Below are 22797 nucleotides of genomic sequence, written 5' to 3' on the forward strand. Positions count from 1 at the left end.
GTATTTTTTAATGGGTTACGGGAGGGAGTATTATTTTCTTGATAATAAAAGAAATGAAGTTTTAATTTTAAAAATTTGACCCGAACCAATCTCACAAAAAATGAAGTTTGGCAAAAACCCTAATTTGAAGCTAACTCAAAAGAAATAAAAAATCTTATACTCCCTCCGTCCCAATAAACTTGTCCCATTTCTTTTGGGCACGGAGATTAAGAAGTGTTGAATTAGTGTTGTAAAGTAAGAGGTCCCACATATTTAACAAAAAGGAAGTAAATCTTAATTATTCTTATGTTAAACTCAAATAAGGTTGACTCACTTTTCTTTAAATTAAAAGAAGGGCGGCAGAATTCACGGTGGCAGAATTTGATCCCTTCAAATTTAATAGGCTGACAGAATTCAAGGCTATTACACTTCAAAATTAGAGAACAAATCTGAAATGAAAAAAGAAGAGGGAAAAGTAGAGTAAAATTCTGAAATTTTTCATTTAATTCACAGCTTTCAAAATTCCCACCAAAATTGACTGCAAAGTTCTATAAAATCTGTCATTTACTACACAAAGGCTATTACACTTCAAAAACTGTGAAATTGTGACAGCCATGATGGGAAGCCAAAACGGGGCAAAATTCAGGTTGTTGCTGTCAAGTTCGGCATTTGCCGTCGGACGGTGACGTGACTATGGACTGTTGCAAAAAAACAACAAAATCAAGGTCAGCATATGCATTCAATCAGTAGCAAAATCAACAAACTAAGACGCAAGAGAGTTGAAATAGATCTTCAATTAATTTCAACATTGGAGCTAAGCAAAAGATCAACCATTCGGAGGCTAGCAAGTGGAATAAATTGCCGCAAGAGCACAATTGGGCGATGGGTTAGCAAGGATTTGATCAGGGCTCATACTAGTGCGATAAAACCCGACTTAACAGCCCCTAACAAGTTGCTACGTCTAAAGTTTTCTCTTGAAGCAATCGAGTATGATAGAATACTCAAGGTGCTTCAATTCAAGAGTATGCACAACACGGTGCATATTGATGAGAAATGGTTTTACATAACCAAAGCAAATCACCGGTTTTATTTGACACCCGGAGAGGCCGAACCACACAGGACTTGCAAGTCAAAGAAGTTCATAACGAAAGTGATGTTCATGTGCGCTATGTGCAGGCCCTTGATTGCAGAAGATGGGACTGTGCTTTTTGATGGGAAAATAGGCATTTTCCCATTTACAGAATATGTACCAGCCAAGAGAAATAGCAAAAACAGGGAGGCAGGTACTCTGGAGCAAAAGCCCATTCAATCAATCACCAAGGAAGTAATTAAGGACTGCATTATTAATAAGATAGTACTTTTACATGAAATATGTCATGTTTGTCACTCAACGATGATATGTATTCAATTAACATGTGTTTTAGATAGGATGTTCATTACTTAGGGGCTGAATAGCTCATGTAAATATATGTTGGCAGATTATTCCTGCCATAAAGGCCAAGTGGCCACAATTTGCAAGTAGGGTGATCTTTATTCAACAAGACAACGCGAAGCCTCACATTAAAGATAGTGATCCAGATTTTAGAAAGGTTGCCAGCTCAGATGGGTTTGACATAAAGATTGTTCATCAACCACCCAATTCACCGGATACCAACATTAATGATCTTGGTTGATTTAGGGCCATTCAAAGCCTACAAACTGAATCAGTTTGTACCAACGTAGATACACTAGTGGAGGCAGTGAAGAGTTCATTTGATGAACTATCTCCTACAACACTCAACAAGGTTTTCTTAAGCCTTCAAGGTTGTTTGACTGAAATTCTAAAGGTGAAAGGCCAAAACTGCTACAAAATCCCTCATATGAAGAAAGGATCACTTATTTGGCAGGGAGAACTACCAATCAACTTACAAGTTCTATATGATTTAGTTAAAGAGGCAATTAACTATCTCATGGAGAATGGAATTGTAAGTGGCATGGATCATCTAAAGAATGCACTTGGAATAAGTTCAATTTTCTTAGATGAAATTGAATACCAAATGAATGGCTTAGGTATTCAAGTTGCATGAAAATGATGTAATGCAGGCTGTATTTTGGAAGAATAGGTGGTCATGGAGGCTGCCACATACAGCTTAGGTATTCAAGTTGCATGAAAATGATGAAAATGATGTAATGCAGGCTGTATTGCATGAAAAACTTTTTGTAGGCAAGTTAAGAGTAAGTTTTTGTAAAGATTTGGATGTATGCAGGCAGCCTTTTTAGTGAAATGCATTTTCAGTTTTCTTTTAACCTTAGACATTGTATATATGGGCACACACCAACAATTGCACTACACATGGGCACACACCAACATATGTAAGCTTAATTAAAGCTACACATGAGCACACACCATCATATATAAGCATATAGGGCACACACCAACATATGTACGCACATTAGGGGCTGCAAATCGAACATCTCAGTGGCTTCTAGTTCATCATAGAGTTTTTAACTTAAAACAATTCATGAACATAGTTTCATCATCTCAAACTTGCTAACCATCACCCAACACATATTCCAAGTGCACATATACATGGAATAGTTCAAAAACAGAGGCCACACAGAGCCTATACCAATCAACATATACAGGGAACAGTTCAAAAACGGAGGCCACACAGAGCCTATACCAATCAACATATACATGGAATAGTGCAAAAACAGAGGTCACACAGAGCCTATACCAATCAACATATACAGAGAGGCATGTAAAATTGGAGGATCTCACCCAATATTCTGGAAAAGGGAGCAAGCCATTCAAGAAGGCCAACATTGCAGGAGAGTACGCACATTTTCTCACAGGGGCCTCTGGACCACAATAACGAACAACCTCGTCCCAATTTTCCTCACAAACGAGGGAAGCATCATCAGGATATGAAATTAAAGTCTCCACAATAAGAGAGCTAATCTTTGATAATATTCCAAGGGGGCAGGACGCCTAAACAAAGAGAACCTGGATTTCGGCGAAGCTAGGGTTTTGACCGGCGAACACACGGCTTCAATCTCCTCCACCATGTCAGAGTCTCCTTCTTCCTCTGAAAAGGTCGCCGAGAAAGGGTAATACACCTTTGGAGGCGAACCCCAGTTTGAGAAATCCTCCTCCGTATCTGGAATGTACGTGTCGCTCAGGTAACCCTCCCATAGGTTGTTCATCACGGCGGTGGTCGAGATCGGTGGTCGCTTGTCTTAGATCTGTGAAATTTTAGGATTTTCACAGTAACCAACGAACACCAGAAATTTGGAGCCGACGAACACGGGACAACAGAAATTGACCGAAGCGGAGGCGGCGCCGGTCGATTTCGACCGGCGACTTTGGGATTTCCGGGAGAAACGAGAAGAGGCAACCAGTGGAGAGAGAGAGAGCCTTGTGGTCGACGCCGGTGCCGAATATATGCAATACGTCGCCCAACAATAGCCGACGAGCATCGGCCACCAACAGAGGGGGAAAGTGGCGGCGGCGCCGGTCGAATGGGGCTGACGATTTTAGGGTTTTCTGGAGGATGGAAACGAGGCGTCTGATAGAGAAAGAGAGAGAGAGAGAGAGATAGCCGAGTGTAGTAGGGAATAGGGAATAGTAGGAAATAAAAGGGATTTAATTAACAAAGTTAATTAAAATGTGTTTAATTAATTTTTAATGAGACCCCTAATTTTTACTAAAAAAGGAAATGTGACAAGATTATTGGGACAACCCAAAAAGGAAAGTGGGACAAGTTTATTGGGACGGAGGGAGTATTGTTTTTATTTAAAAAAGGTAATAGTTTAGGGCTGGCAATTTTCGACACGACATAAAAGCACGGTACGAAATCGCACGAAATTAATGAGTTAGTGTCAAGTCTTATTAGGTTCATGTCCTTATCGTGTCGACCTGATAAGGACCTGATAATTTCGTGTCTGGTTCGTGTCACCTGATAGAGTTAATATTATTATTTTTATTAAATATTTATTTTAAATTTTTAATTCTTTCTACACTTTAGCCTTTAGGGTTTCATGTTTAATCAAGTTTTTATCAGATCGTGTCGTTATCGTATCGTGTCAATACGATTCAAATCGTGTTGTTATTGTATTCGTGCCGGGTTCGTGTTTGTGTCGAGCACTTCCTTACTAGGTCATATTCAGATTTAGCCTTATCTGATTGTGTCGATATCAGGTCGATCCGATAATAATCCGACACGCACGATTTGCCAACCCTAAATTAGTAGTACTAGTTAAAATCAAATTTATATATAATTCGTATATTTATAGAAAATTACTCATAGCAGACAAAACGTAGAAGCCATGCTTGTGATTGCGGCAAAGGAAGAAACTTTTTTGTCAGACATCTTTGGCCAACACATTTCCCACACACATTCACACTAGACTGCGTGCTTTCTTTCTTTCCATCCTACCCTTAGAATTCAAACCCTATCTGCATATACATTTATTTCAATAATATTATTTGAACAAAATATATCCAAACAAAAAAAATTAAATATATTAAAAAGTTGTTTTATTTAAAAAATGTAGTTAAAAAAAATAGCTAGTTTTAGTATTTTATCGGGATAATAGTTTATTTTTTGTAATTTTTAATATATTTTTGTAATTTTTATTATTTTTTAAGTACAAAAAACAATAAAAATTATATAAAAAAAACTACAATATAGAAAAATAATAAAACTAACTAAATTCGTTTCATATTTAAACCAAAATATTTAAGTAAATTGATTTTTAAGAAGTTTAATACTAATTTTTTATTCAAACATATCTTATTTTTTATAAACAAATATTACTACTCTATTCATTTACTTTTCTTGAATTTATTTTTGGTGTGAGATTAAAGAAAGCATTTAAGAACACACTTTTCACTACTAGGAAAGAAATGAACTACCAAAAAAAAACCCACCACTACACAACATTATACACAATTCAAGAAGAGAAAAGACCAAACCCCCAAAAATATTAAAAATAAAATAGAGAAAAAGCACCTAACAAAGCCAAAACTTCATCCCTTTCAAGGCAGCCCAAAATCCTAGAGAGAGAAAGCTGCAAACCCTAAAAACCCTAAAATCACTACTAAATTAAGAGAAGAAAATGGAGAGGGATGAAAATGGCTGCAGCAGCAATCAGATGTGGTGAGGAGCAGTAAACCCTAGCTGAACCGCCCATGGCTAAACCGGCCAGCCAGGATCCATCAGCCATCATCTCCTGAGACCCTGACCCGGTCACCGAACCCGGATCCGACCCGGTTGTTCCCAAACTGGACCCGCCCATCATTGTCGGGTCGGACCCTGATTGCGACCCGTCTCCACTAGCTGCTGTCGCTGTCGTTGTTGGGGTTGGCTCTTTCGATGATTTCTGACTGCAATAATTTGTCACCAATATATTTTACTCCATTAAATATCTGCTGCATTATTTGCTCAAGTATTTAATAATTTGACTGAAATGGTAAAATTTGCAACCCAGAAAAAAGTGCGATTCACTGCTGAAAATCTATGCAAGACTGAATTTTTATTCTGGGTTTGCGAAAATACTAAAACTGCAACTTAAAAAGTGCGATTTACCACGGAAAATCTATGCAAGACTGCATTTTTATTTTGGGATTGTGAAAATAGTAAACTTGCAAACCCAAAAAAGTGTGTTACACTGCTGAAAAATCTATGCAAGACTGCATTTTTATTTTCGATTAGTAAAAAAGAAACATAACATCAAGAAAAATAGGAGATTTTCTTTTTTCTGATTAATCATATTTTGTTTATCCAAATTTCAACATTTCTTACAGAAAACATCACAAAATTCATTTTCTATTTAAAACTCATCATTTTTACATTATCCCGTTATGAGACGGAATTTTACACCCATTTAACAAAACAACGAGATAATGTATATCTATTCCTACGCCCATCGGAAAAGAGTTCCGCTTCAAGGATGAATACAAATTTTAATAAAGTTATTAAAATTTTTGTAAATGCAATAAAAGTACAATTTGTATGCAAGTAAGACTCTTTTTCGTGAATTAGGAAAGAGTGTAATTTTTTTTTTCTGGAAAATATGAAAGTTTTGAATAGAAAAGGAAATTTGGAAATTACCTTGGCATGGAGGGGCAAAATGTGATGGTATAATCGGCGGCGGCGCAGGTGAAGGTGCTGGTGGGGTCGTCGTAGGCGTAGCTGTAGGATCTCGGGCACACCGACTTGAACATCTGCGAGTACACCGACGGCCGGCACGCGGCGGGGGAGTTGAAAGCGCCGCTGCAGCAGTACTCGGGGCTGCCGAAGGCCTCGCACGCGCTCCTGCACGCCTCGCCGCCGCCCACCCGGAGCTCCGTCGGGCACACCCGGTTCAGATCCGTCACGCAGCCGGTCGACGCGCACATGCCGGTGCCGCCGCTGGCCTCCACGATCATCGGCAGGTTGTAGCCGTCGACGAGGCTGACGTCGTAGAAGTCCAGGCCGCCGCCGCCGCCGCCGCCGAGGGTGAACTCCGCCAGTGTGGCGGGCGGGGCGGCCCCGGATCCGTTGCACTCGGCCTCGCCCGAGCCGCAGTCGCCGGTCTGGCAGGAGGCCGGGCCCGAGTTGGAGAAGGAGCAGCCGGTCCGGCCCCAGAAGCGGCCGGACCAGCCGGCCGGGGCGGAGAAGGAGCGGGAGGAGTCCTGTGGGAGCTCGAATCCGGTGCTGTCGAGCCTAGGGCTGCCCGCGTTCGCCAGCACACCGGGCCATACGGTGTACTCGCATTTGTTCACGAATGTGAACGTTGCTCCAAACCCAACTGTACACAACAACACTCCAAAAATGAGTAAAGATTACAGCTTTATCTTAGACACAGAAAGAGGGGCAGAGATTTTCATGTCAAAGATCATACATTGCAACCAAAACCAAGGAAATGGGGAAGCCCAGTTGGAGAACCAGGCATTTAATTGAATTTTTGCTGCAAAAATGAGTAGAAATTGCATCTTTATCCTAAAGAGAGAGAGAGAGAGGGGGGGGGCAGGAATTTTCATGGGGAAAGATCATACATTGCAACCAAAAAACCAAGAAAATGAGGAATCCCAGTTGGATAACCGGGCACTAACTTAAAACCCATGTAAAAAAAAAAAGGAAAAATCATTGTTGCAAAAATGAGTAAAAGCTGCATCTTTATTTTAGAGAGAGAGAGAAGGAGGAAGAAAATTTCATGGGGAAGATCGTACATTGCAAACAAAAAACCAAGAAAATGGGGAAGCCCAGTTGGAGAACCGGGCATTAACTCAAAACGCATGTCAACAAAAAAAGAATGAATCTATGTCGCTTATATGAGTAAAGATTGCATCTTTATCATAGAGAGAGAGAGGGGCCATCGATTTTCATGTGGAGTATCATACATTGCAACTAAAACAAAGAGAATGGGGAAGCCCAGTTGGAGAACCAGACATTAACTCAAAACCCATGTAACACAAGTTGAATCTTTGTTGCAAAAATGAGATATTTTTACCTGTGGAGAAGATGGTGAGAGAAATGAGGCAGCTGAAGATGAAGGCAGAGCAAGAAAAAGGGAGATCCATGGAAAACAAGGCTCTGCTTATATTGCTTCGTTTCATTATAATGCGATTAGGTGAGTGTAGATTTGGGAGAAATGTGAAGAAGCGATGAAAGGAAAGGAAATAATTGGTGGGATTCCTTTGTTGTTATGTGAGAAATAATAAATAAAAGAAGACAATGGGTGAATATATATTTTACTATTGTAAGCCTATATTTTCAGAATGTGGTAATGAATCGCCGCCGACAGTGACGGCGGCGGCAGCAGTGGTGGTGGTGGCGGCGGCGGTGGTGGGGGAAGGTGATAGTGAGAAATGAGGTGGTTTGATAACTTTTGGGCCAATTTTAGTTGCTGAGAAATGAGTGATGGGAATTTTTGCCGGTTAAGAAAGATAAATAATTAAAAGGGAATACAAATTCTGCAAAAAGTTGTGAAAATGGAGCTGGAAATGAGATAGTGAGTGTGGTGTGGTCTAGTAATAATTATGTTATCTAATTGTAATATAAAATTCTGCATGATTTTTGGCCGTTGAGGGAATTTAAGATTAATGTGTCAGTTAGTTTTTATTTTATTTTTACTTAATAAATAGGCTAGTTGAAGAAATTCTGTTTCTTAGGATGAACTTCATTTGGAAGTAGTGTTTCTCTTATTGTTGTCCAAATTTTTGTATGTCATTTGAAAGTAAAAAATGAATGGGAAGTTTGGGAAAACTCTATCATGATTTAATATGAAAAATATCACATTTAAATTATTGTTTAACAATAGTATTACTTTATTTTTTTTAATTTTTGATAAATTAGTACACAATGTTTTAATGATATCACGAAGTCCAAATTCGATATCAGAAAATTCATGTGACAAGCCAAATTTGGTGTGGAAAAACACATATTACCTTCGTTCCCCAAAAGTTCGCTTCAAAGAGAACGATACATATTTTAATAAAAATTGATAGAAAATTATTTGATGAAAGCTCATGTACAAAAATAATATTTAAAGGTTTGTAATTGTAAAATTGATGGTGGGCTCATGTACAAAAATAATACTTAAAGGATTGTGATTATAATGTTGATGGTGTGGTCATACACAAAATTAAAAAGTAAATAAATTGTGATAAATTTTTTGAAGACACTTCAAGAAAAAAATTGTGACAAACTTTTTAAGGACAAATTGAGCATAATGTTGTCTGAGTGGTGTTGACTCATATATGATGTGTCGTGTGAATTTTATGATATCAAAATTTTACACTCCTAATATTAGTGAAAATTAATTTGAAATGTCATATGTATCATAGTGTTATTATTGAATTCATCTTTTGAGTTTTGGTGATTAATAGATTACACTTGTTTTTATGAAAGAACTTTTTAGGTGAAGTGGCACGAATTTTTAGAAAAAATCGTTGAGTGTATTAAAAATGGTGAAAAATGTATTATAGTAATTATTATTATAAGTGATAAAAATGTGAAAATAAAAATAAATAAAATATTACGAACATCCAAAAAGAAAAATAAGAAGTTTATTGACGCGGAGTGCATTTAGAATAAATTTGATGTTCACATTGATTCCCGTTTTGGTAGATGAATAAGTTAGTGGTGTTTGGGCTCACAGCCCATGGGGAAAATGAGTTTTTGTAAGCCCATCTAATCTCTGCTTTTTTGAAAATATTCAACATAGTAATTGATGTTCCCTAGGCATCTAGGGTTTGGTTCTCTAGAGTTTGCTAGGGGCTGGTTCTCTTCGTGAGTTTCTGGTTTGTTTTTTTCCTTGTTGCCGGCGACGTTCTTGTCCGGTCTTTTCCCCTGTTTCTGGTTTTTCTGCTCCCCTCTGTCTTCACCCCTTTTTCTTTCCCTCTGTTTTTACGTCTTTTGTTTCCTCTCGGTGCGGTTTGCAGTGGGGGTCGTGTGGCGTCTCTTTTTTCTGTCTTTTTGTTCTCTGCAGGTTATGGAGCGCGGTGAAGCATCTCGGGGTTATGAGTTTGCGGCCGGAGAGGAGACGCGCACTGATCGTGAGTGCGAGATTGTGGAGATTGAGGGGGATGGTGATGAAGAAGGAGTTCAGTCAAAGGAGAAAAATTTCTGCCTGGTGGGGAAATTGATTTGTGCTAAATCCCCAAATGGTTTTCACCTGCTGGAAATTATGAAAAAATCTTGGAAAACACAAAACGAGTTCAGTGCGAGGGAGTGGCGGAAGAATCTATTCCTGTTCTCATTTCCAACTAATGAGGATCGAGAGTGGGTTTGTAAAAGACAACCTTGGCATTTTGACGGACACTTGTTCGCCATTGCTGAACTTAATGGAGCAGCGCAACCTTCAAGCATAAAAATTAACCGAGGAAGTTTCTGGGTCAGGGCGTACGATTTACCAATGAAGTGCACAAGTCCAACCATCCTTCGGTGCATTGCAAGGAAAATTGGAGTTGTGGAAGATATAGATACGGAGGAGAATTTTGCTGGGTGCTTTGCTCGTTTCAAAATCAGCTTGGATATATCAATGCCCCTCTTGCGAGGAATAACTATTTCTTTTGAAGGTCAACAGATGTGGATTCCTCTGAAATATGAAAGTCTCCCCATTTTCTGCTACAGGTGTGGTCTAATTGGTCATCATACACGTTCATGTGATAAAGAAACGGAGGATGATGGTAATGGTAAACAATTTGAAGAACTCTTATACGGTCCTATCCTCAAAGCTTCCCCTCTGAAACGCATCCGGTCTATCCGTCAACCTGAATCATCTACACCCAAATGCCTCTTTCCTACGCCAAACTTACCGCCCCCACCCTCTGGTCATACCCAAAAGCAACAAGCGATCATCCTAACCCGTAATCCCCTGCGCAAACCCCGCCCACCACCTCTATCTTTCAACCCAGTTCTTTCTGATCATACTGATAATACTACGACCCATAAAAACAACTCTCCCTCTCATCTGAAACACACGGACTCTCATACTCATAAACACCCCTCCACTACTCTTCCCCACACCACCTTCTCATCGCCTACCATCACCCCTCCTGATACTAAAACACACCAATCTTCATCTTCCTTACCTACTGATAAATCTGTTCCTACAAACTTGGACATCATGCAACTACCTTTCAATACTTCAAACCCATCCTCTAATCATGCTAAAATCAGCCCCTCATCCGAACCTATCATTTCCAAAGCAGCTCCCTTCACTCCAACTCCCAAACTTCTGAAGCTTCTCAATATCCAACAAATCCCCTATAACCCAAAACTCCCTCCCTCATCTGACCTTACTCAGGGAACTGAGTTTGCTGATAAAAGTGGAAAAAAGTGGAAACGTCGGGCTCGGAACCCCTCTGCCCTCCCTATACTTGACGTAGTGGGTGGTGACTTTGAGAAGAAGCGTTACTTGTGCGAGGAGGAAAGTAATACTTCTTCGACAAATCCTGAAGTTCTGGAGCTTGTTCAGAAAAAACTTAAGTGTACTGTGTTGGAATCTGAATCCCCCTCATTTGCATCAACGGCGGAGATTGCCTCGGAGCAATCCCGCCGAGCACAATGAATTCCCTTGTTTGGAATTGTCGGGGGCTTGGGAACCCTTCAACAGTTCGTCAGTTGGTTTGGTTAGCCAAACATAAGCGGCCCGAGGTGATTTTTTTGATGGAAACAAAACTTTTGCAGGAGGATTGGTGTTGTATTCTCCCTCAAGTTGGTTTTAGTAAGTTTTTCTCTGTTGATTGTGATTGTACGACTGGTGGACGTAAGGGTGGTCTTTGTTTGATGTGGGTAGACGATCTGTTGGTTAATATCAAATCTTATTCTTTTCATCATGTTCTGGCGTCTCTGGATGATGGAGAACACGAGCCCTGGGATTTTTGTGGTTTGTACGGGTGGAGTGTAACTGATGAACATTATCTCACGTGGGAGCTTATGCTCTCCATTCTTCCCCAAGTCTCTGATAAATGGATTTGCGGAGGTGATTTTAATGAAACTATGTTCCACTTCGAGAAGCGTGGTGGTCTTTTGAAAGCGGATTCCAGACTTGATAAGTTTCGCGAGACTGTAGAGGTGTGTGGGCTTCATGATTTGGGTTTCTTGGGTGATCCGTATACATGGACGAACAATCAAAAAGGGGATGCGAATATTGTGGAGCGCCTTGATCGTTTTTTTGGCAGTGAAAGTTGGATGTATTCTTTCCCGGGGTTTGAAGTCCATCACCTTCTTAGAAAATCAAGCGATCACTGCCCGATCCTACTTTGCCTCGAGAAGAATTCAGAGGAGACGTTGAATCGGCCTAAGCCGTTTAGATTTGAAGCAATGTGGCTTCGCAATGAGAGTTGTAAGCCTTTCTGTGAGAACTTATGGGCAGATGGCAGTTTGGTGACCACGACGGAGGATATTCGGGATAAAATTGAGAAAATGGGCAGAGAACTGAAAATTTGGGAAAAGAATGTCTTTGGTCATGTGAGGAAAAGGTGTTCGAAGATTAGGAAAGAATTGGAGGAGCTGCAGACAGTTCACAGGGAAGCTACTTCAAAGGATGAGCAAAAGCGGTTAGAGGATGAACTTGATGAACTTTTAAAACAAGAAGAGTTGATGTGGAAACAAAGATCGCGGGCAGACTGGATGGCGGAAGGGGATAGAAATACGGGGTTTTTTCACAAGGTTGCTGAGGGAAGGAAAAAGAGGAATCATATTCGTGAGGTTCAGCGTCCGGATGGTACAAAAACTCGTAAGAATGAGGAGATGGATGAGGTGTTTAGAAATCACTTTCAGACGCTCTTTTCTGCGGGCCATACTCATAACCCTGATGAAGTTCTCCGCTCCATTAATCCTGTTGTTACTGAAGAGATGAATTCAGAGCTGTCCCGCCCCTACACCCAAGCTGAGATCACCCATGCTCTCAAACAAATGCCACCTCTTAAGGCCCCTGGGCCTGATGGTATGCCTGCTCTCTTTTACTCTGTTTTTTGGTCTTCGGCTAGGCATGATATTGTTCCTATGCTTCTTGATATTCTCAATAATGGTGTGTCTCCTGGCCCTATTAATTCCACTTTCATCTGCCTCATTCCGAAGAAAAAAAAGTGCACTTGTCCATCGGATTTTAGGCCCATTAGCCTTTGTAATGTGATCTACAAAATTCTTTCAAAAGTTATTACCAATAGGCTGAAGTCGTGTCTCCCCTCTATCATCAGTGAGAGTCAGTCTGCTTTTGTCCCTGGTCGGCATATAACGGATAACGCTCTACTTGCCTTTGAGATATTTCATATGATGAAACATAATAAAGCAAAAGCTCATGGTGTTTTCGCTTTTAAACTTGATATGGCTAAAGCGTATGATCGAGTCGAATGGAGTTTTCTTGAGTCCATTATGCTTCATTTGGGTTTTAATGCTCATTTTGTGGACTTGATTATGCGTTGTGTGGCTTCTGTTTCCTTTCGTGTTCTTGTCAATGGCTTTCCAGGGAACCAATTTGAACCTGGACGTGGGCTGCGCCAAGGAGATCCACTATCCCCGTTTCTTTTCCTCTTTTGTGCGGAGGCCCTCTCGGGGTTGCTGAGAAGAGCAGAAACTCATGAGCTGCTGCATGGGGCTCGTTTAAGCAGGACGGCACCAAGGGTTTCTCATTTGTTATTCGCGGACGATTGCATAATCTTTGGGAGGAGTAATGTGAATGAGATTGATCTGGTGAAGAAAATCATTTGTGACTATGAGGGTGTCTCGGGGCAACTGGTGAATTTGGAGAAATCTTCCATATCCTTTAGTGGAGGGGTTGTGGAAGAGAGGCAGATTGAGCTTTCTTGCCGGTTAGGTGTTTCTCGGTCTTGTGCAAGATCAACTTATCTCGGTATTCCAAGCACGATTGGTAGATCCAAATGTGAGATCTTCCAAATGTTGATTGACAGAACTCGTAAAAAGGCGAAGGACTGGAAAAGAAGATTCCTTTCGGGAGCGGGCAAAATGGTTCTTATACAGTCGGTTCTCCAATCAATCCCGACCTATATTATGAGTTGCTTCGCTCTTCCCGAACAAATATGTCAACAACTTAACAGTATAGCTGCCAGATTTTTCTGGGGTCAAAAGAATGAGGAAAGGCGAATACATTGGAGGAGTTGGAAGAAGTTGTGTACACCTAAAGGGGATGGAGGTCTGGGTTTTCGCGATATCTCCTTGTTCAACCAAGCGATGCTCGCTAAACAAGCATGGAGACTTATTCTTAATGAGAGCTCTTTATTGGCTCGTTCTTTAAAGGCGAGATACCACCCGAGAAATGATCTACTTTTGTCTAGTAATGCTCATTACCCATCTTTCGCATGGAAAAGCATACTAGCTGGTAGAGATTTACTGATGAAAGGTATCGCTTGGAAGATTGGAGACGGGGCTCGTGTTAGGATTAGGATTGATGCGTGGCTGCCTGATGGTAAAGGCCAATTTGTGACTGCAAGAGTGGAAGATAGGCATGGTCAGTTATGTGCCAAGGATTTGATGGATTCGGATGGTAGTTGTTGGAACGATGATGTTTTGAACGATATTTTGCAACCCGGGGATAGATGGAAGCTACAAGCTCAGATCTCTATACGCCCAAATGAGAGTGACAAACCATTTTGGCCAAGAGGAAAGTTTAATACTTACTCTGTAAAATCTGGATACAACTTGGCTGTTGAGCTAAATCTCCGCGATGAAGCCTCTTCTTCACGCTATCTTGGAGATCTCTGGAAGTGGATTTGGAAGCTCGAGGTCATTCCAAAAGTGAAGATGTTTATGTGGAAATGCTTATCTAACTGCCTTCCTACGGCAAAGGCGCTGAGAAGCAGATCTATTGAGATCGATGGCCTGTGCAGAAGATGTGGTTCTTGTGAGGAAACGTTGGAACATGCTCTCCGGGACTGTGGGTGGGTTAGCACTCTCTGGGCTGTTTCCCCCATTCGTCTCCAGCCAGTGACGCAAGGGATGGAATTTTCCATTGTGGAATGGTTTGACAAGATTAGATCCTGCCCTCACAATGAAGTTCATGCTCTTTTTGCTTCTCTTGCTTGGGCTTGTTGGTATGCGAGGAATCTACTTGTCTTTCAGAATAAAGAACTTTCACATATTGATTGTTTGAGAATTGCTGAACGTGCTCTCTGGTCTAAACCTATATGTGCTGCTGCTCCTCATCACTCTGCCCCCACTTTGAACAACGAAGGGGAAGGTGTTTGCAAAATTGCTTCGGATGCTGCTTTGAAGGAGGGATCGGGTGTTGGGATTGGAGCTGTACTGAGGCAAGAGGATGGCCAGCTGATGGGTTGCAGGTTTGGTTTTATGAGAGGAGCTTTTTCAGTGGTGGAGGGGGAAGCGCTCGCTTTGCTTGAAGGCCTTAAACTGTGTAGGGAGAAGGGTGTGCGGGAGGTGTTTGCAGAAACGGATTGTCAACAACTCTACTGGATGCTCGCTCGACAAGATAGAGATCTTTCCTACCTGGGTGACACCCTCGAAGAAATTCACTTATTGAAAGGTTCGTTCCAACGATTAGCGTTCAGCTGGACGCCACGTGAAGGAAATTCCACTGCTGATTCTTTAGCTTCTTTTGCTCTTAGTTCTTTGTGTTGCTTGTCTTCTTTTGATGTTCTTCCTGCTGCTGTGAACTCTCATTCTTGATTTAATGAAGTCCCCTTCTTTGTCTCAAAAAAAAAAAAAAAAAAATCTCTGCTTTTGCATTTTGTTTCTTTTTTTTAAGACGTAGAATAATGTGTAGTATATTCTTAATCAATTAACTCAAAAATTGTTATTTGTTAGTTTAAATTATTAATAATCTAAGCTTTTTTTTTTCTTTTGGAAATTATTAATTTGAACTTCTATACACTCTTAAAATAGTGGTATATTTCAAAATTAATTCTCAAACACAATAAAGTCCTTTCCCCCCCGGATGGTGCGGCCCCTCAATTTTGGCTCGACTTTTTATGCGTCGTTTAATTGCTGTAAATATTGACCATTTAACCACAAAACACTTTATTTTCTATATAAATATTGGTTATTCTAAAAAAGTTATTCTACATTATTTTAATCATTTTTTTACTTGTAATCTTTTCGTATTTAAGAATTTCAAAGCTAAATTTGTAGATTATTTATAAAAGTAGCATTAAATGAGTCTCCTTGAGCATCCTAGCATTAAAGAAATTAGGTAAAAATTTCATAAATATGTCTATATGTCTATATGTTTGTAGATCATTATACACGAGCAAAAATTTATCCAATACATACCAAAATAGCAACTAGAGTTCTAATAAAAAAACTAGTGTTAATACCTTTATAAACATGAGCATATGTTCACAATTTGGCACATTTTCTAGTTTTACTTATATATATATATATATATATATATATATATATTTTATTTAAGTTACTAATTATTGTGGGTTTTATATTCTAATTTTGTGGGGACCCATCTTGACCAGTTTTCATACGAAGCATGTGATTGATTGTTTTGAGAAGAGTGGATTTTATTTGACAATTTTCACATTTTGTGGAAGAGCTAGGGCCCACCTCCCAAGACCACAAACACCCTTCAACTACAAAGTGAACTGCTTTTGACAATGTTTTAGGCAAAAATGTTTGTGAAAAAGTGGACTAATTTTTTGTTTTGTCTTTAGAGCATCACCAACGCTGGGTGCGAAGGCCGGATCGAACCCGGCCTATCGCACCCAGCGCCGTTGCTGCACCCGGGAGCGAAGGGAGGGGGCGATGGATCGCACTCGGCTGCTGTGGGAGCGAAGGAGGGGGCGTGTTTACACGCGCCCCTTTTCAAACCAAAAAAAAAAGGAAAATTGAAAAAAAAAAATTAAAATCGGCAGTAGCCGTTTTTTCTATCCGTTTTTTTTTTCGTTGGCTTTTTTTCCTTTTTTTTTTTTTAATTCTTATAGCACCTCTATATATATATCAACAAATACCTCATTTTCTTCTTCATCCTCAAACATTCATCATTCTCCTCATTTTCTTCTTCATCTTCTACTTATATTATTTCAACAAATAGCAATGGAAGGCGATTGGAGCAACTATTGGCGTGAACACCCTCAAAATCCATCCCCCGGCAAATCAAATGCTTCCAGGCAAGGATTCTCGCCGTTCACGCAAGAATCGAATGCCTTTCAAGCGGCGGCCACCAATTTGAACCCCCGCTTTGCCGCCGTTGCCGACCCCGAGCCCGACGTGGAGGAGATTGCTTCTATGCCGGCGGCCAAACGTAGAATAAAACTAGAATAAAATTAATTCAAAAATGGAAACTAGAATAAAACTAATTCAAAAATAAAATAAAATCTATTGCACCCAAGTGAGTGCAATACCATTGTTGGAGTGGGTGCAAGCGTTGGTGATGCTCTTATAAACAAATTATTTGATATATGTTTGGTGATGTTATTTTGAAATTTGCATTTGGTGTTGCAAAATCAACATGGTTTTATTTTGGGTGATGAGATATATAAATAAAAAGAAAGTTCAAATATGATGTATTGTCACAATCGTATAGCGCTTTTTAAAAATGATTAAAATTATTATTCATTTCTTACAAAACTTTGATATCTGATGAAAGTTTCAATCTTGACCGACAAAGAATCAGCTCGTTGAATTCTTGTAGGAATATTGTATATTGTATATTTCACACATTAACTGACATGATTGTATATTCACAAGAGAATTTTTTAACGAGTTGATATAGGTTTTCAATGCCAGATTGTTGATCACATGTCGGATTGAACTTTGTTCGAAGTTTGATATTTTCAATAAATACACGAATGTTCATGTCTTTTTTAAAGAAATGCCCTAAGGCCTAAAGTTACTACCATAAACTAAGCTTAACACTATATTAATATAGGTTTAAATATCGTTTACTTTAATAGAGTGATTGAATTTAAATTTGTTTAACCACTAATCAGTATCTATTAATCCTATGAATAATGAAACAATTAAACTTTGTGACTCAATTATATGTCACATGATATGAGATATATAGTGTGCATGTTAGCTCATGATTCCTTGTCCATGACATGCATATATGCAGGTGTGTGTGTGTTACTCATTCATTCTCCATTATTATCAAATACCTACCAATCTAGCTACCCTCGACAAATAATTAATTACAAATGTCAAAAAGACTAATAATTTTGAGGTAAGGGCATTCGTATTGGATAGCGAGTGTTATTTTTAATGTTTCGGTTAATTTTAACATTATAATTAATAACATAAAATTTATTAAAATAAAAATTAAACATTACATTAGTTAAAAAAAATCAAAAAAACATTACAATAGAAGATGATCTTGCAAAAAAAAAATGATAAATAAAAAAACATTACAATCAAAACTAAAAAAAACTCGCCACTTGCAAGGAATTGAAAGCAAGATGCATGAAAAGTAATTTGGAATTGATGTTCAGATCAGGAAATAGAAGATGATCTTGGTTCGAAACTTCTTCGTCGGATGACGAATTCGACGAAAAATTGATAGGAAGACATTTTTTTCGGTTGGTGAATAGAGAAGAGAGGATAGAGTAGTGAAGGATTTATGGTATAATGTATAGCATTTATAAAAGCTAAAATTAAAAGGAGAAAATAAAAAAATAGAAAATAAAAAGGAAAAAAGTGAGAAAGAGCCGTTCAACGGCTAAACTCAAAAAAAAAAAAAAGACCGCCAAACAAAGGAGAAGAGTTGTTCAATGATAATTTCAATTTTTTTCTTTTAATGGCAGAAATTATTTGATTGGGCCGTGGCCAGTGAGAATCACGCGCCCAATCGTTTGAAGCTGTGCACTGAGAGCGGGGAAGGGAGCCTGAAGCGGGAGGAGCAGGTGCAACATGTAAGGGGCTCTGGTGTCCGCGTCCCCACTATGGATGCTCTAATGTCTTCTTATTTATTCATGATGTCCATGAAGGATAAAACAAGCAGGATGTGTGAGAGAGAACGAGTATCATGAGTTGGCTTCTACTCAAAAGAAACCATTATCTTTTGGATTAATTTTATTTTAGTTTTACATCTAAAGTTTGTCCCAATTTTCAGAAATATAATACACTATTGATATATTAGTAACCAGTAGAGTATATTGGCATTGAAAAATTGAATGGAATTGTTGTTTGAATTCCACATCATTATTTTATGTTATACATATTTCATGTGAATTTAACTATTATGAAAAGTACAAAGAAATACATTTCGTACCGCCAGTAAGTTTCTTTGTCACCTAAAATGAAAAAAAAAGTTCATGGTTGGTGAAAAAAGAAAAAAAATTAGTAGAGAAATATAGAGAATTAAGAAACAAATTAAACCAAACATAAGAAAAACACAAATTCTCATGTGATGATGTTCATATAGTGCGGACCACTCACATACTCTAATATGACACTTGTAAGTACTTTATTATTCTAATAAGAAGTGTCATAGAATAGAGTATGTGAGTGTTTCGCATCATACAAACATCCACATATGAAAGATCTCTTCTTTCACGTTTACGTCCAAACATTGGCATCCAGCCAACCATGATCCCGACTTTCCATTTGAATCCTCAGTAGCGACTGCAGGTTTCTCTCGTCACTAACAACGGATAGTCAAAATTTACTTGCATAATCCAACAATGGATAAAAATGAATATTTTCAACTTGAAAACTGAAGCAAAAATAGAGATAGCATAGCATCATCATCATCATCATCTCTAGTGCACAGCCCTAAATCAAGAAAATACAGAGAGCAAGTAACCTATGTACAGAGATGCCTTATCTTCATTGCTCATAATCGTGTCAGCGTGATAATGATGATCGCCCTCAAACAAATGAGCGCGCTCACTACAAAATGATCAAAATCTTCATCTACCACTATTGCTTCTCAGCCTGAAAGAGACGAAAAATGTCACTTAACCATAGCAGACGCCAAAAGAGCACGTTCAGGGGTTCAAACCTGGCGATGATGACAGCAACGAGCGATGCCTCCCAACGTACATCATGGTTTTGTTAACTAGAGGCAAATCGGCTGTTTCCTTTCGTGTCTCCAGAAATTTCATGCTGCAAATGACACGATGTGCACGAGCATATTAGCACGTAAAAACACACAGATAATACTCGTGTTCATATTAAGGCCTCCAAAAATTTCATGCTTGCAATATCTAAGTAACAAACTATAGTCGAATGAAATATATAAGTAACAATGTCTATTATAACACAATGCAAAGAGATAAATACTTGCTTTATCCAAAGCAGTAATATGGCAGCACACAGTAGAAGAATATAATGTCGATATATCAACGTGTAGAGAGGATAGTGTCATTATTCCACCCACTTTTTGGTTGATGATCAGCAACAAGAACTCAAGAAACAGAAAACGCAACGAGGCAAATCTAACTCCATATCTGTGCTTAACCTAATATCCGACCTTAAACCTTTACATCTCAAGTTCACAAGTTCACTTAACGTTGTGACAATGACGAAAACCAATAGCTAACACTAGTTATTTAGCTAGCAATTGAGCATCAATAGTTGTAATCAGAAAGGCGAAAATATCATCAAAACCAAGCAACGGCTGCACAAACCGTGCTCCATTTAACTTCGTGTTTTTGCAGTCTATTTCAGAAAACAGATCTCAGGCCATTGGGAATCATAAGAAAATCATCAAAAACATGCATCTAATCTGATTCTAATTTTCATCAAATGCAGCAATGCAGTCGGAATATTTCAAGGCAAACGAGTTTCTCAACTCCAAGTTAATGAACAGAGAACAAACCAACTGATTCTTCCAATACAAATCCTAAAACAATACTCCAAAATGCCTTCTTTTCCCTAAATTCATGCAAAATGTCATACCGATTCGTATAATTTCTTCCTATTCTACTAATTCCATTTTGCTCAAAAATATACAGATAACAAAATTGACAAACATCAAATTAAAATCAAGAAATACGAAAATTAGGGTTTCCCAAAAAGGGGGGGAAAAGTTAACCTGGTGTAGGGCAAGGGGCAGAAGATGATGATGTAATCGGCGCCGGCGCAGGTGAAGGTGCTCGTCTTGTCATCGTAGGCGTAGCTGTAGGAGCGCGGGCACGCGCTCTTGAAGTAGAGCGAGTACGCCGACGGCCGGCACGTCTCCGGCGTGTTGTACGCCTCGCTGCAGCAGAACGCCGGATCGCCGAACGCCTCGCACGCGCTCCGGCACGCGACGATCTCGCGGCCGCCGCTCCCACGCGCCACCGCGAGCCCCCTAGGGCACGCGCCGTTGAGGTCAACGAGGCACCCCGTCGAGGTGCACCGGCTGCTGCTGCCCGTGGTTGTACCCCCCTTAGGGTTAGGGATTATAAGCATCGGGATGTTGTACCCGTCCACGAGGCTCACGTCGTAGAAATCCAGCCCCTGATCGCCGTTGAGGGTGAACTCCGCCAGCGTCGCCGGCGGGATCGCGCCGGCGCCGCCGCACTCCACCCTCCCCGAGGCGCAATCGGCAGTGGCGCACGAGAATTTGCCGGTTGAGTCGGTGGCGCAGTGGGTCCGCGCCCAGACCCGGCCCGACCACGATCGGGGCGCCCGGAGCGTTCTGGAGCTCCCGCTCTTGAGAGCGAACCCGGTCGGGTTGAGAACCGGGCGGTCGGCGCCCGTTAGTATCCCCGGCCATATCGTACGCCGGCATCTATTCACGAGCTTGAACGTCGTCGTTTCCACCTCTGTTCAATAATTAAAAAATCACAAATATGTTTTTTTTATATACTATAAAAAGAACGAATGTAATAATTCAAGAAAAAGGGAGACTGCCTGAGAAGAGAGAGAAGGTGAGCAGGAGGAGAGAGAGTAGCGCGGCGGAGAGAAGCGGACGTCCCATGGAGTAAATTGAAGAGAAGTTGCAGCTGATTTCGCTATATTTTTTCAAGATTTTTTTGGTTTTTGAGTTGTTACCATTTTCGTTTTGTGCTAGCTTTAATTTTTCTGGGAATAAAGATTGTAAGAGAAGATAAAGGCAGCATTGGGGAATTGGTGAAAATGGACGGAATTAGGGGGAAAAAAAAAGTGAAAAGGAAAAGGAGAGTGGGATTATTGGAAGGTTGATGTTATGGCTTCTTGCTGTAGGGTTTTCGGATATTTCTTTTTAATTGATGGACTCATGAAAATCGTTAACATAAGTGGATTTATTGGTCTGCAAAAAATAAATCCAAGTGATTGGTGATACACTGACCTATTAATTACATGTAAAACGTTTTATCAATTGAATTTTTAGATGAAGATTCGAATGTGTCAACATTACATAATGCAACACAATTCAAATGATGTGTTCTTCTATGTTTTGAGCAGGGCTGATTCTGAGCGATACACGAAGTGATCGACCGTACAAAACCTCAAAAAGAATAGGGGACTTAAAAATATATAAATTCATTTATGTATTATATTTCATCTGTCCTTCAAACATCTTTCTAAAGAAGGATGACACGAGTTTTAATAAAAATTAGTTATGTATTTAATAAGTGAAAAATAAGTCCAACAAAAACTAAAATTGTAATGGTAATAGTTAGTGAAAGTGGAGAATGTGTCTCACAAAAAGTAAAATTATAAGAGTAGTAATTAGTGAAATTGTTTCCGAAAATAGGTTATGAAGATGTTTTGGGGATGGATCAAAATAAAAAGAGATGAAGATATTTGAGGAACGGAGGGAGTATATATATATATATATATAGGGGCAGTTATTCCACAAACCTCCCTTAGCATATAACTTAAGAACTAATAATGACCTTAGATCTTCTAGTATTAAACGGCTAAGATTAAATATCTAACATATTTTTTGATTCATTTTATTGTACTATAAAATTCATGTCATATTCCATCCGAAGGCTAAATTGGGTATTCATATTTGACTTTCCATGTTGCTAACAAAATTCTACTGATTTTTGCGCCTCAATTTATTTGTTATTAAAGATTTTGAATTATCAAATCAATTAACAAAATTCTACCGATTGACTTTTTAGATATAACTTCATTAAAAAAAATAGGGTTCACTCCCCATTTGCATCAATTGGAGACGGCAAAGGCTTGAATAGCTACGATTTTCCGACGACGTCAACGAAACCTTTACAATATTCCGACTTAGCAATGGCACGAATTAAACCGAATCGTTCGGGTGATATTAGATTTGCTATGATTTACGAATTACAAGTTTGAATTCCTTTGAATTTTTTTTTTGAATGCTTGACGTCTTTTTTTTGAATCAACTCAAGGCGTCGCAGGCTTGAATAGCTGCAATTTTCCGGCAACGTTCGCGGAACATTTACAACAATCCGGCTTAGCATTAGGTGAAAAATTGAAGAGGAAGAACAGAGAGACATCTAACGCAGGCCCCGCTGAAAATTTC

The 22797-nt window shown here is 39.4% G+C and overlaps 3 protein-coding genes across 4 annotated transcripts; 1 reads left to right on the forward strand and 2 right to left on the reverse strand.

Moving 5' to 3' along the window:
• Positions 1-712: 712 nt before the first annotated feature.
• Positions 713-2112, forward strand: LOC130990841 (uncharacterized). Its single transcript, XM_057915073.1, has 5 exons — positions 713-1035; positions 1156-1303; positions 1458-1647; positions 1702-1943; positions 2029-2112. Exons 1-5 carry the CDS (start codon positions 713-715, stop codon positions 2110-2112), a joined length of 987 nt encoding a protein of 328 aa, XP_057771056.1.
• A 2742-nt stretch (positions 2113-4854) lies between these two features.
• LOC130989327 (thaumatin-like protein 1) lies at positions 4855-7927 on the reverse strand. The gene is made up of 3 exons (XM_057913288.1): positions 7456-7927; positions 6075-6753; positions 4855-5347 (listed from the first exon to the last, which is right to left on the reverse strand). Exons 1-3 carry the CDS (start codon positions 7559-7561, stop codon positions 5062-5064), a joined length of 1071 nt encoding a protein of 356 aa, XP_057769271.1. The 5' UTR covers positions 7562-7927; the 3' UTR covers positions 4855-5061.
• Positions 7928-19087: 11160 nt separating this feature from the next.
• LOC130989328 (thaumatin-like protein 1b) lies at positions 19088-21611 on the reverse strand. Of its 2 annotated transcripts, XM_057913290.1 has the most exons (4): positions 21213-21611; positions 20410-21124; positions 19375-19478; positions 19088-19307 (listed from the first exon to the last, which is right to left on the reverse strand). In XM_057913290.1, exons 1-4 carry the CDS (start codon positions 21277-21279, stop codon positions 19303-19305), a joined length of 891 nt encoding a protein of 296 aa, XP_057769273.1. In that variant the 5' UTR covers positions 21280-21611; the 3' UTR covers positions 19088-19302. The 2 variants fall into 2 exon arrangements, with proteins under 2 accessions (XP_057769273.1, XP_057769272.1); XM_057913289.1 differs by having other exon boundaries at positions 19088-19478; positions 21213-21603.
• Between the last annotated feature and the right edge of the window lie 1186 nt (positions 21612-22797).

This window comes from Salvia miltiorrhiza, chromosome 6 (assembly GCF_028751815.1).
Source record: "Salvia miltiorrhiza cultivar Shanhuang (shh) chromosome 6, IMPLAD_Smil_shh, whole genome shotgun sequence".
NCBI classification, from domain to species: domain Eukaryota; kingdom Viridiplantae; phylum Streptophyta; class Magnoliopsida; order Lamiales; family Lamiaceae; genus Salvia; species Salvia miltiorrhiza.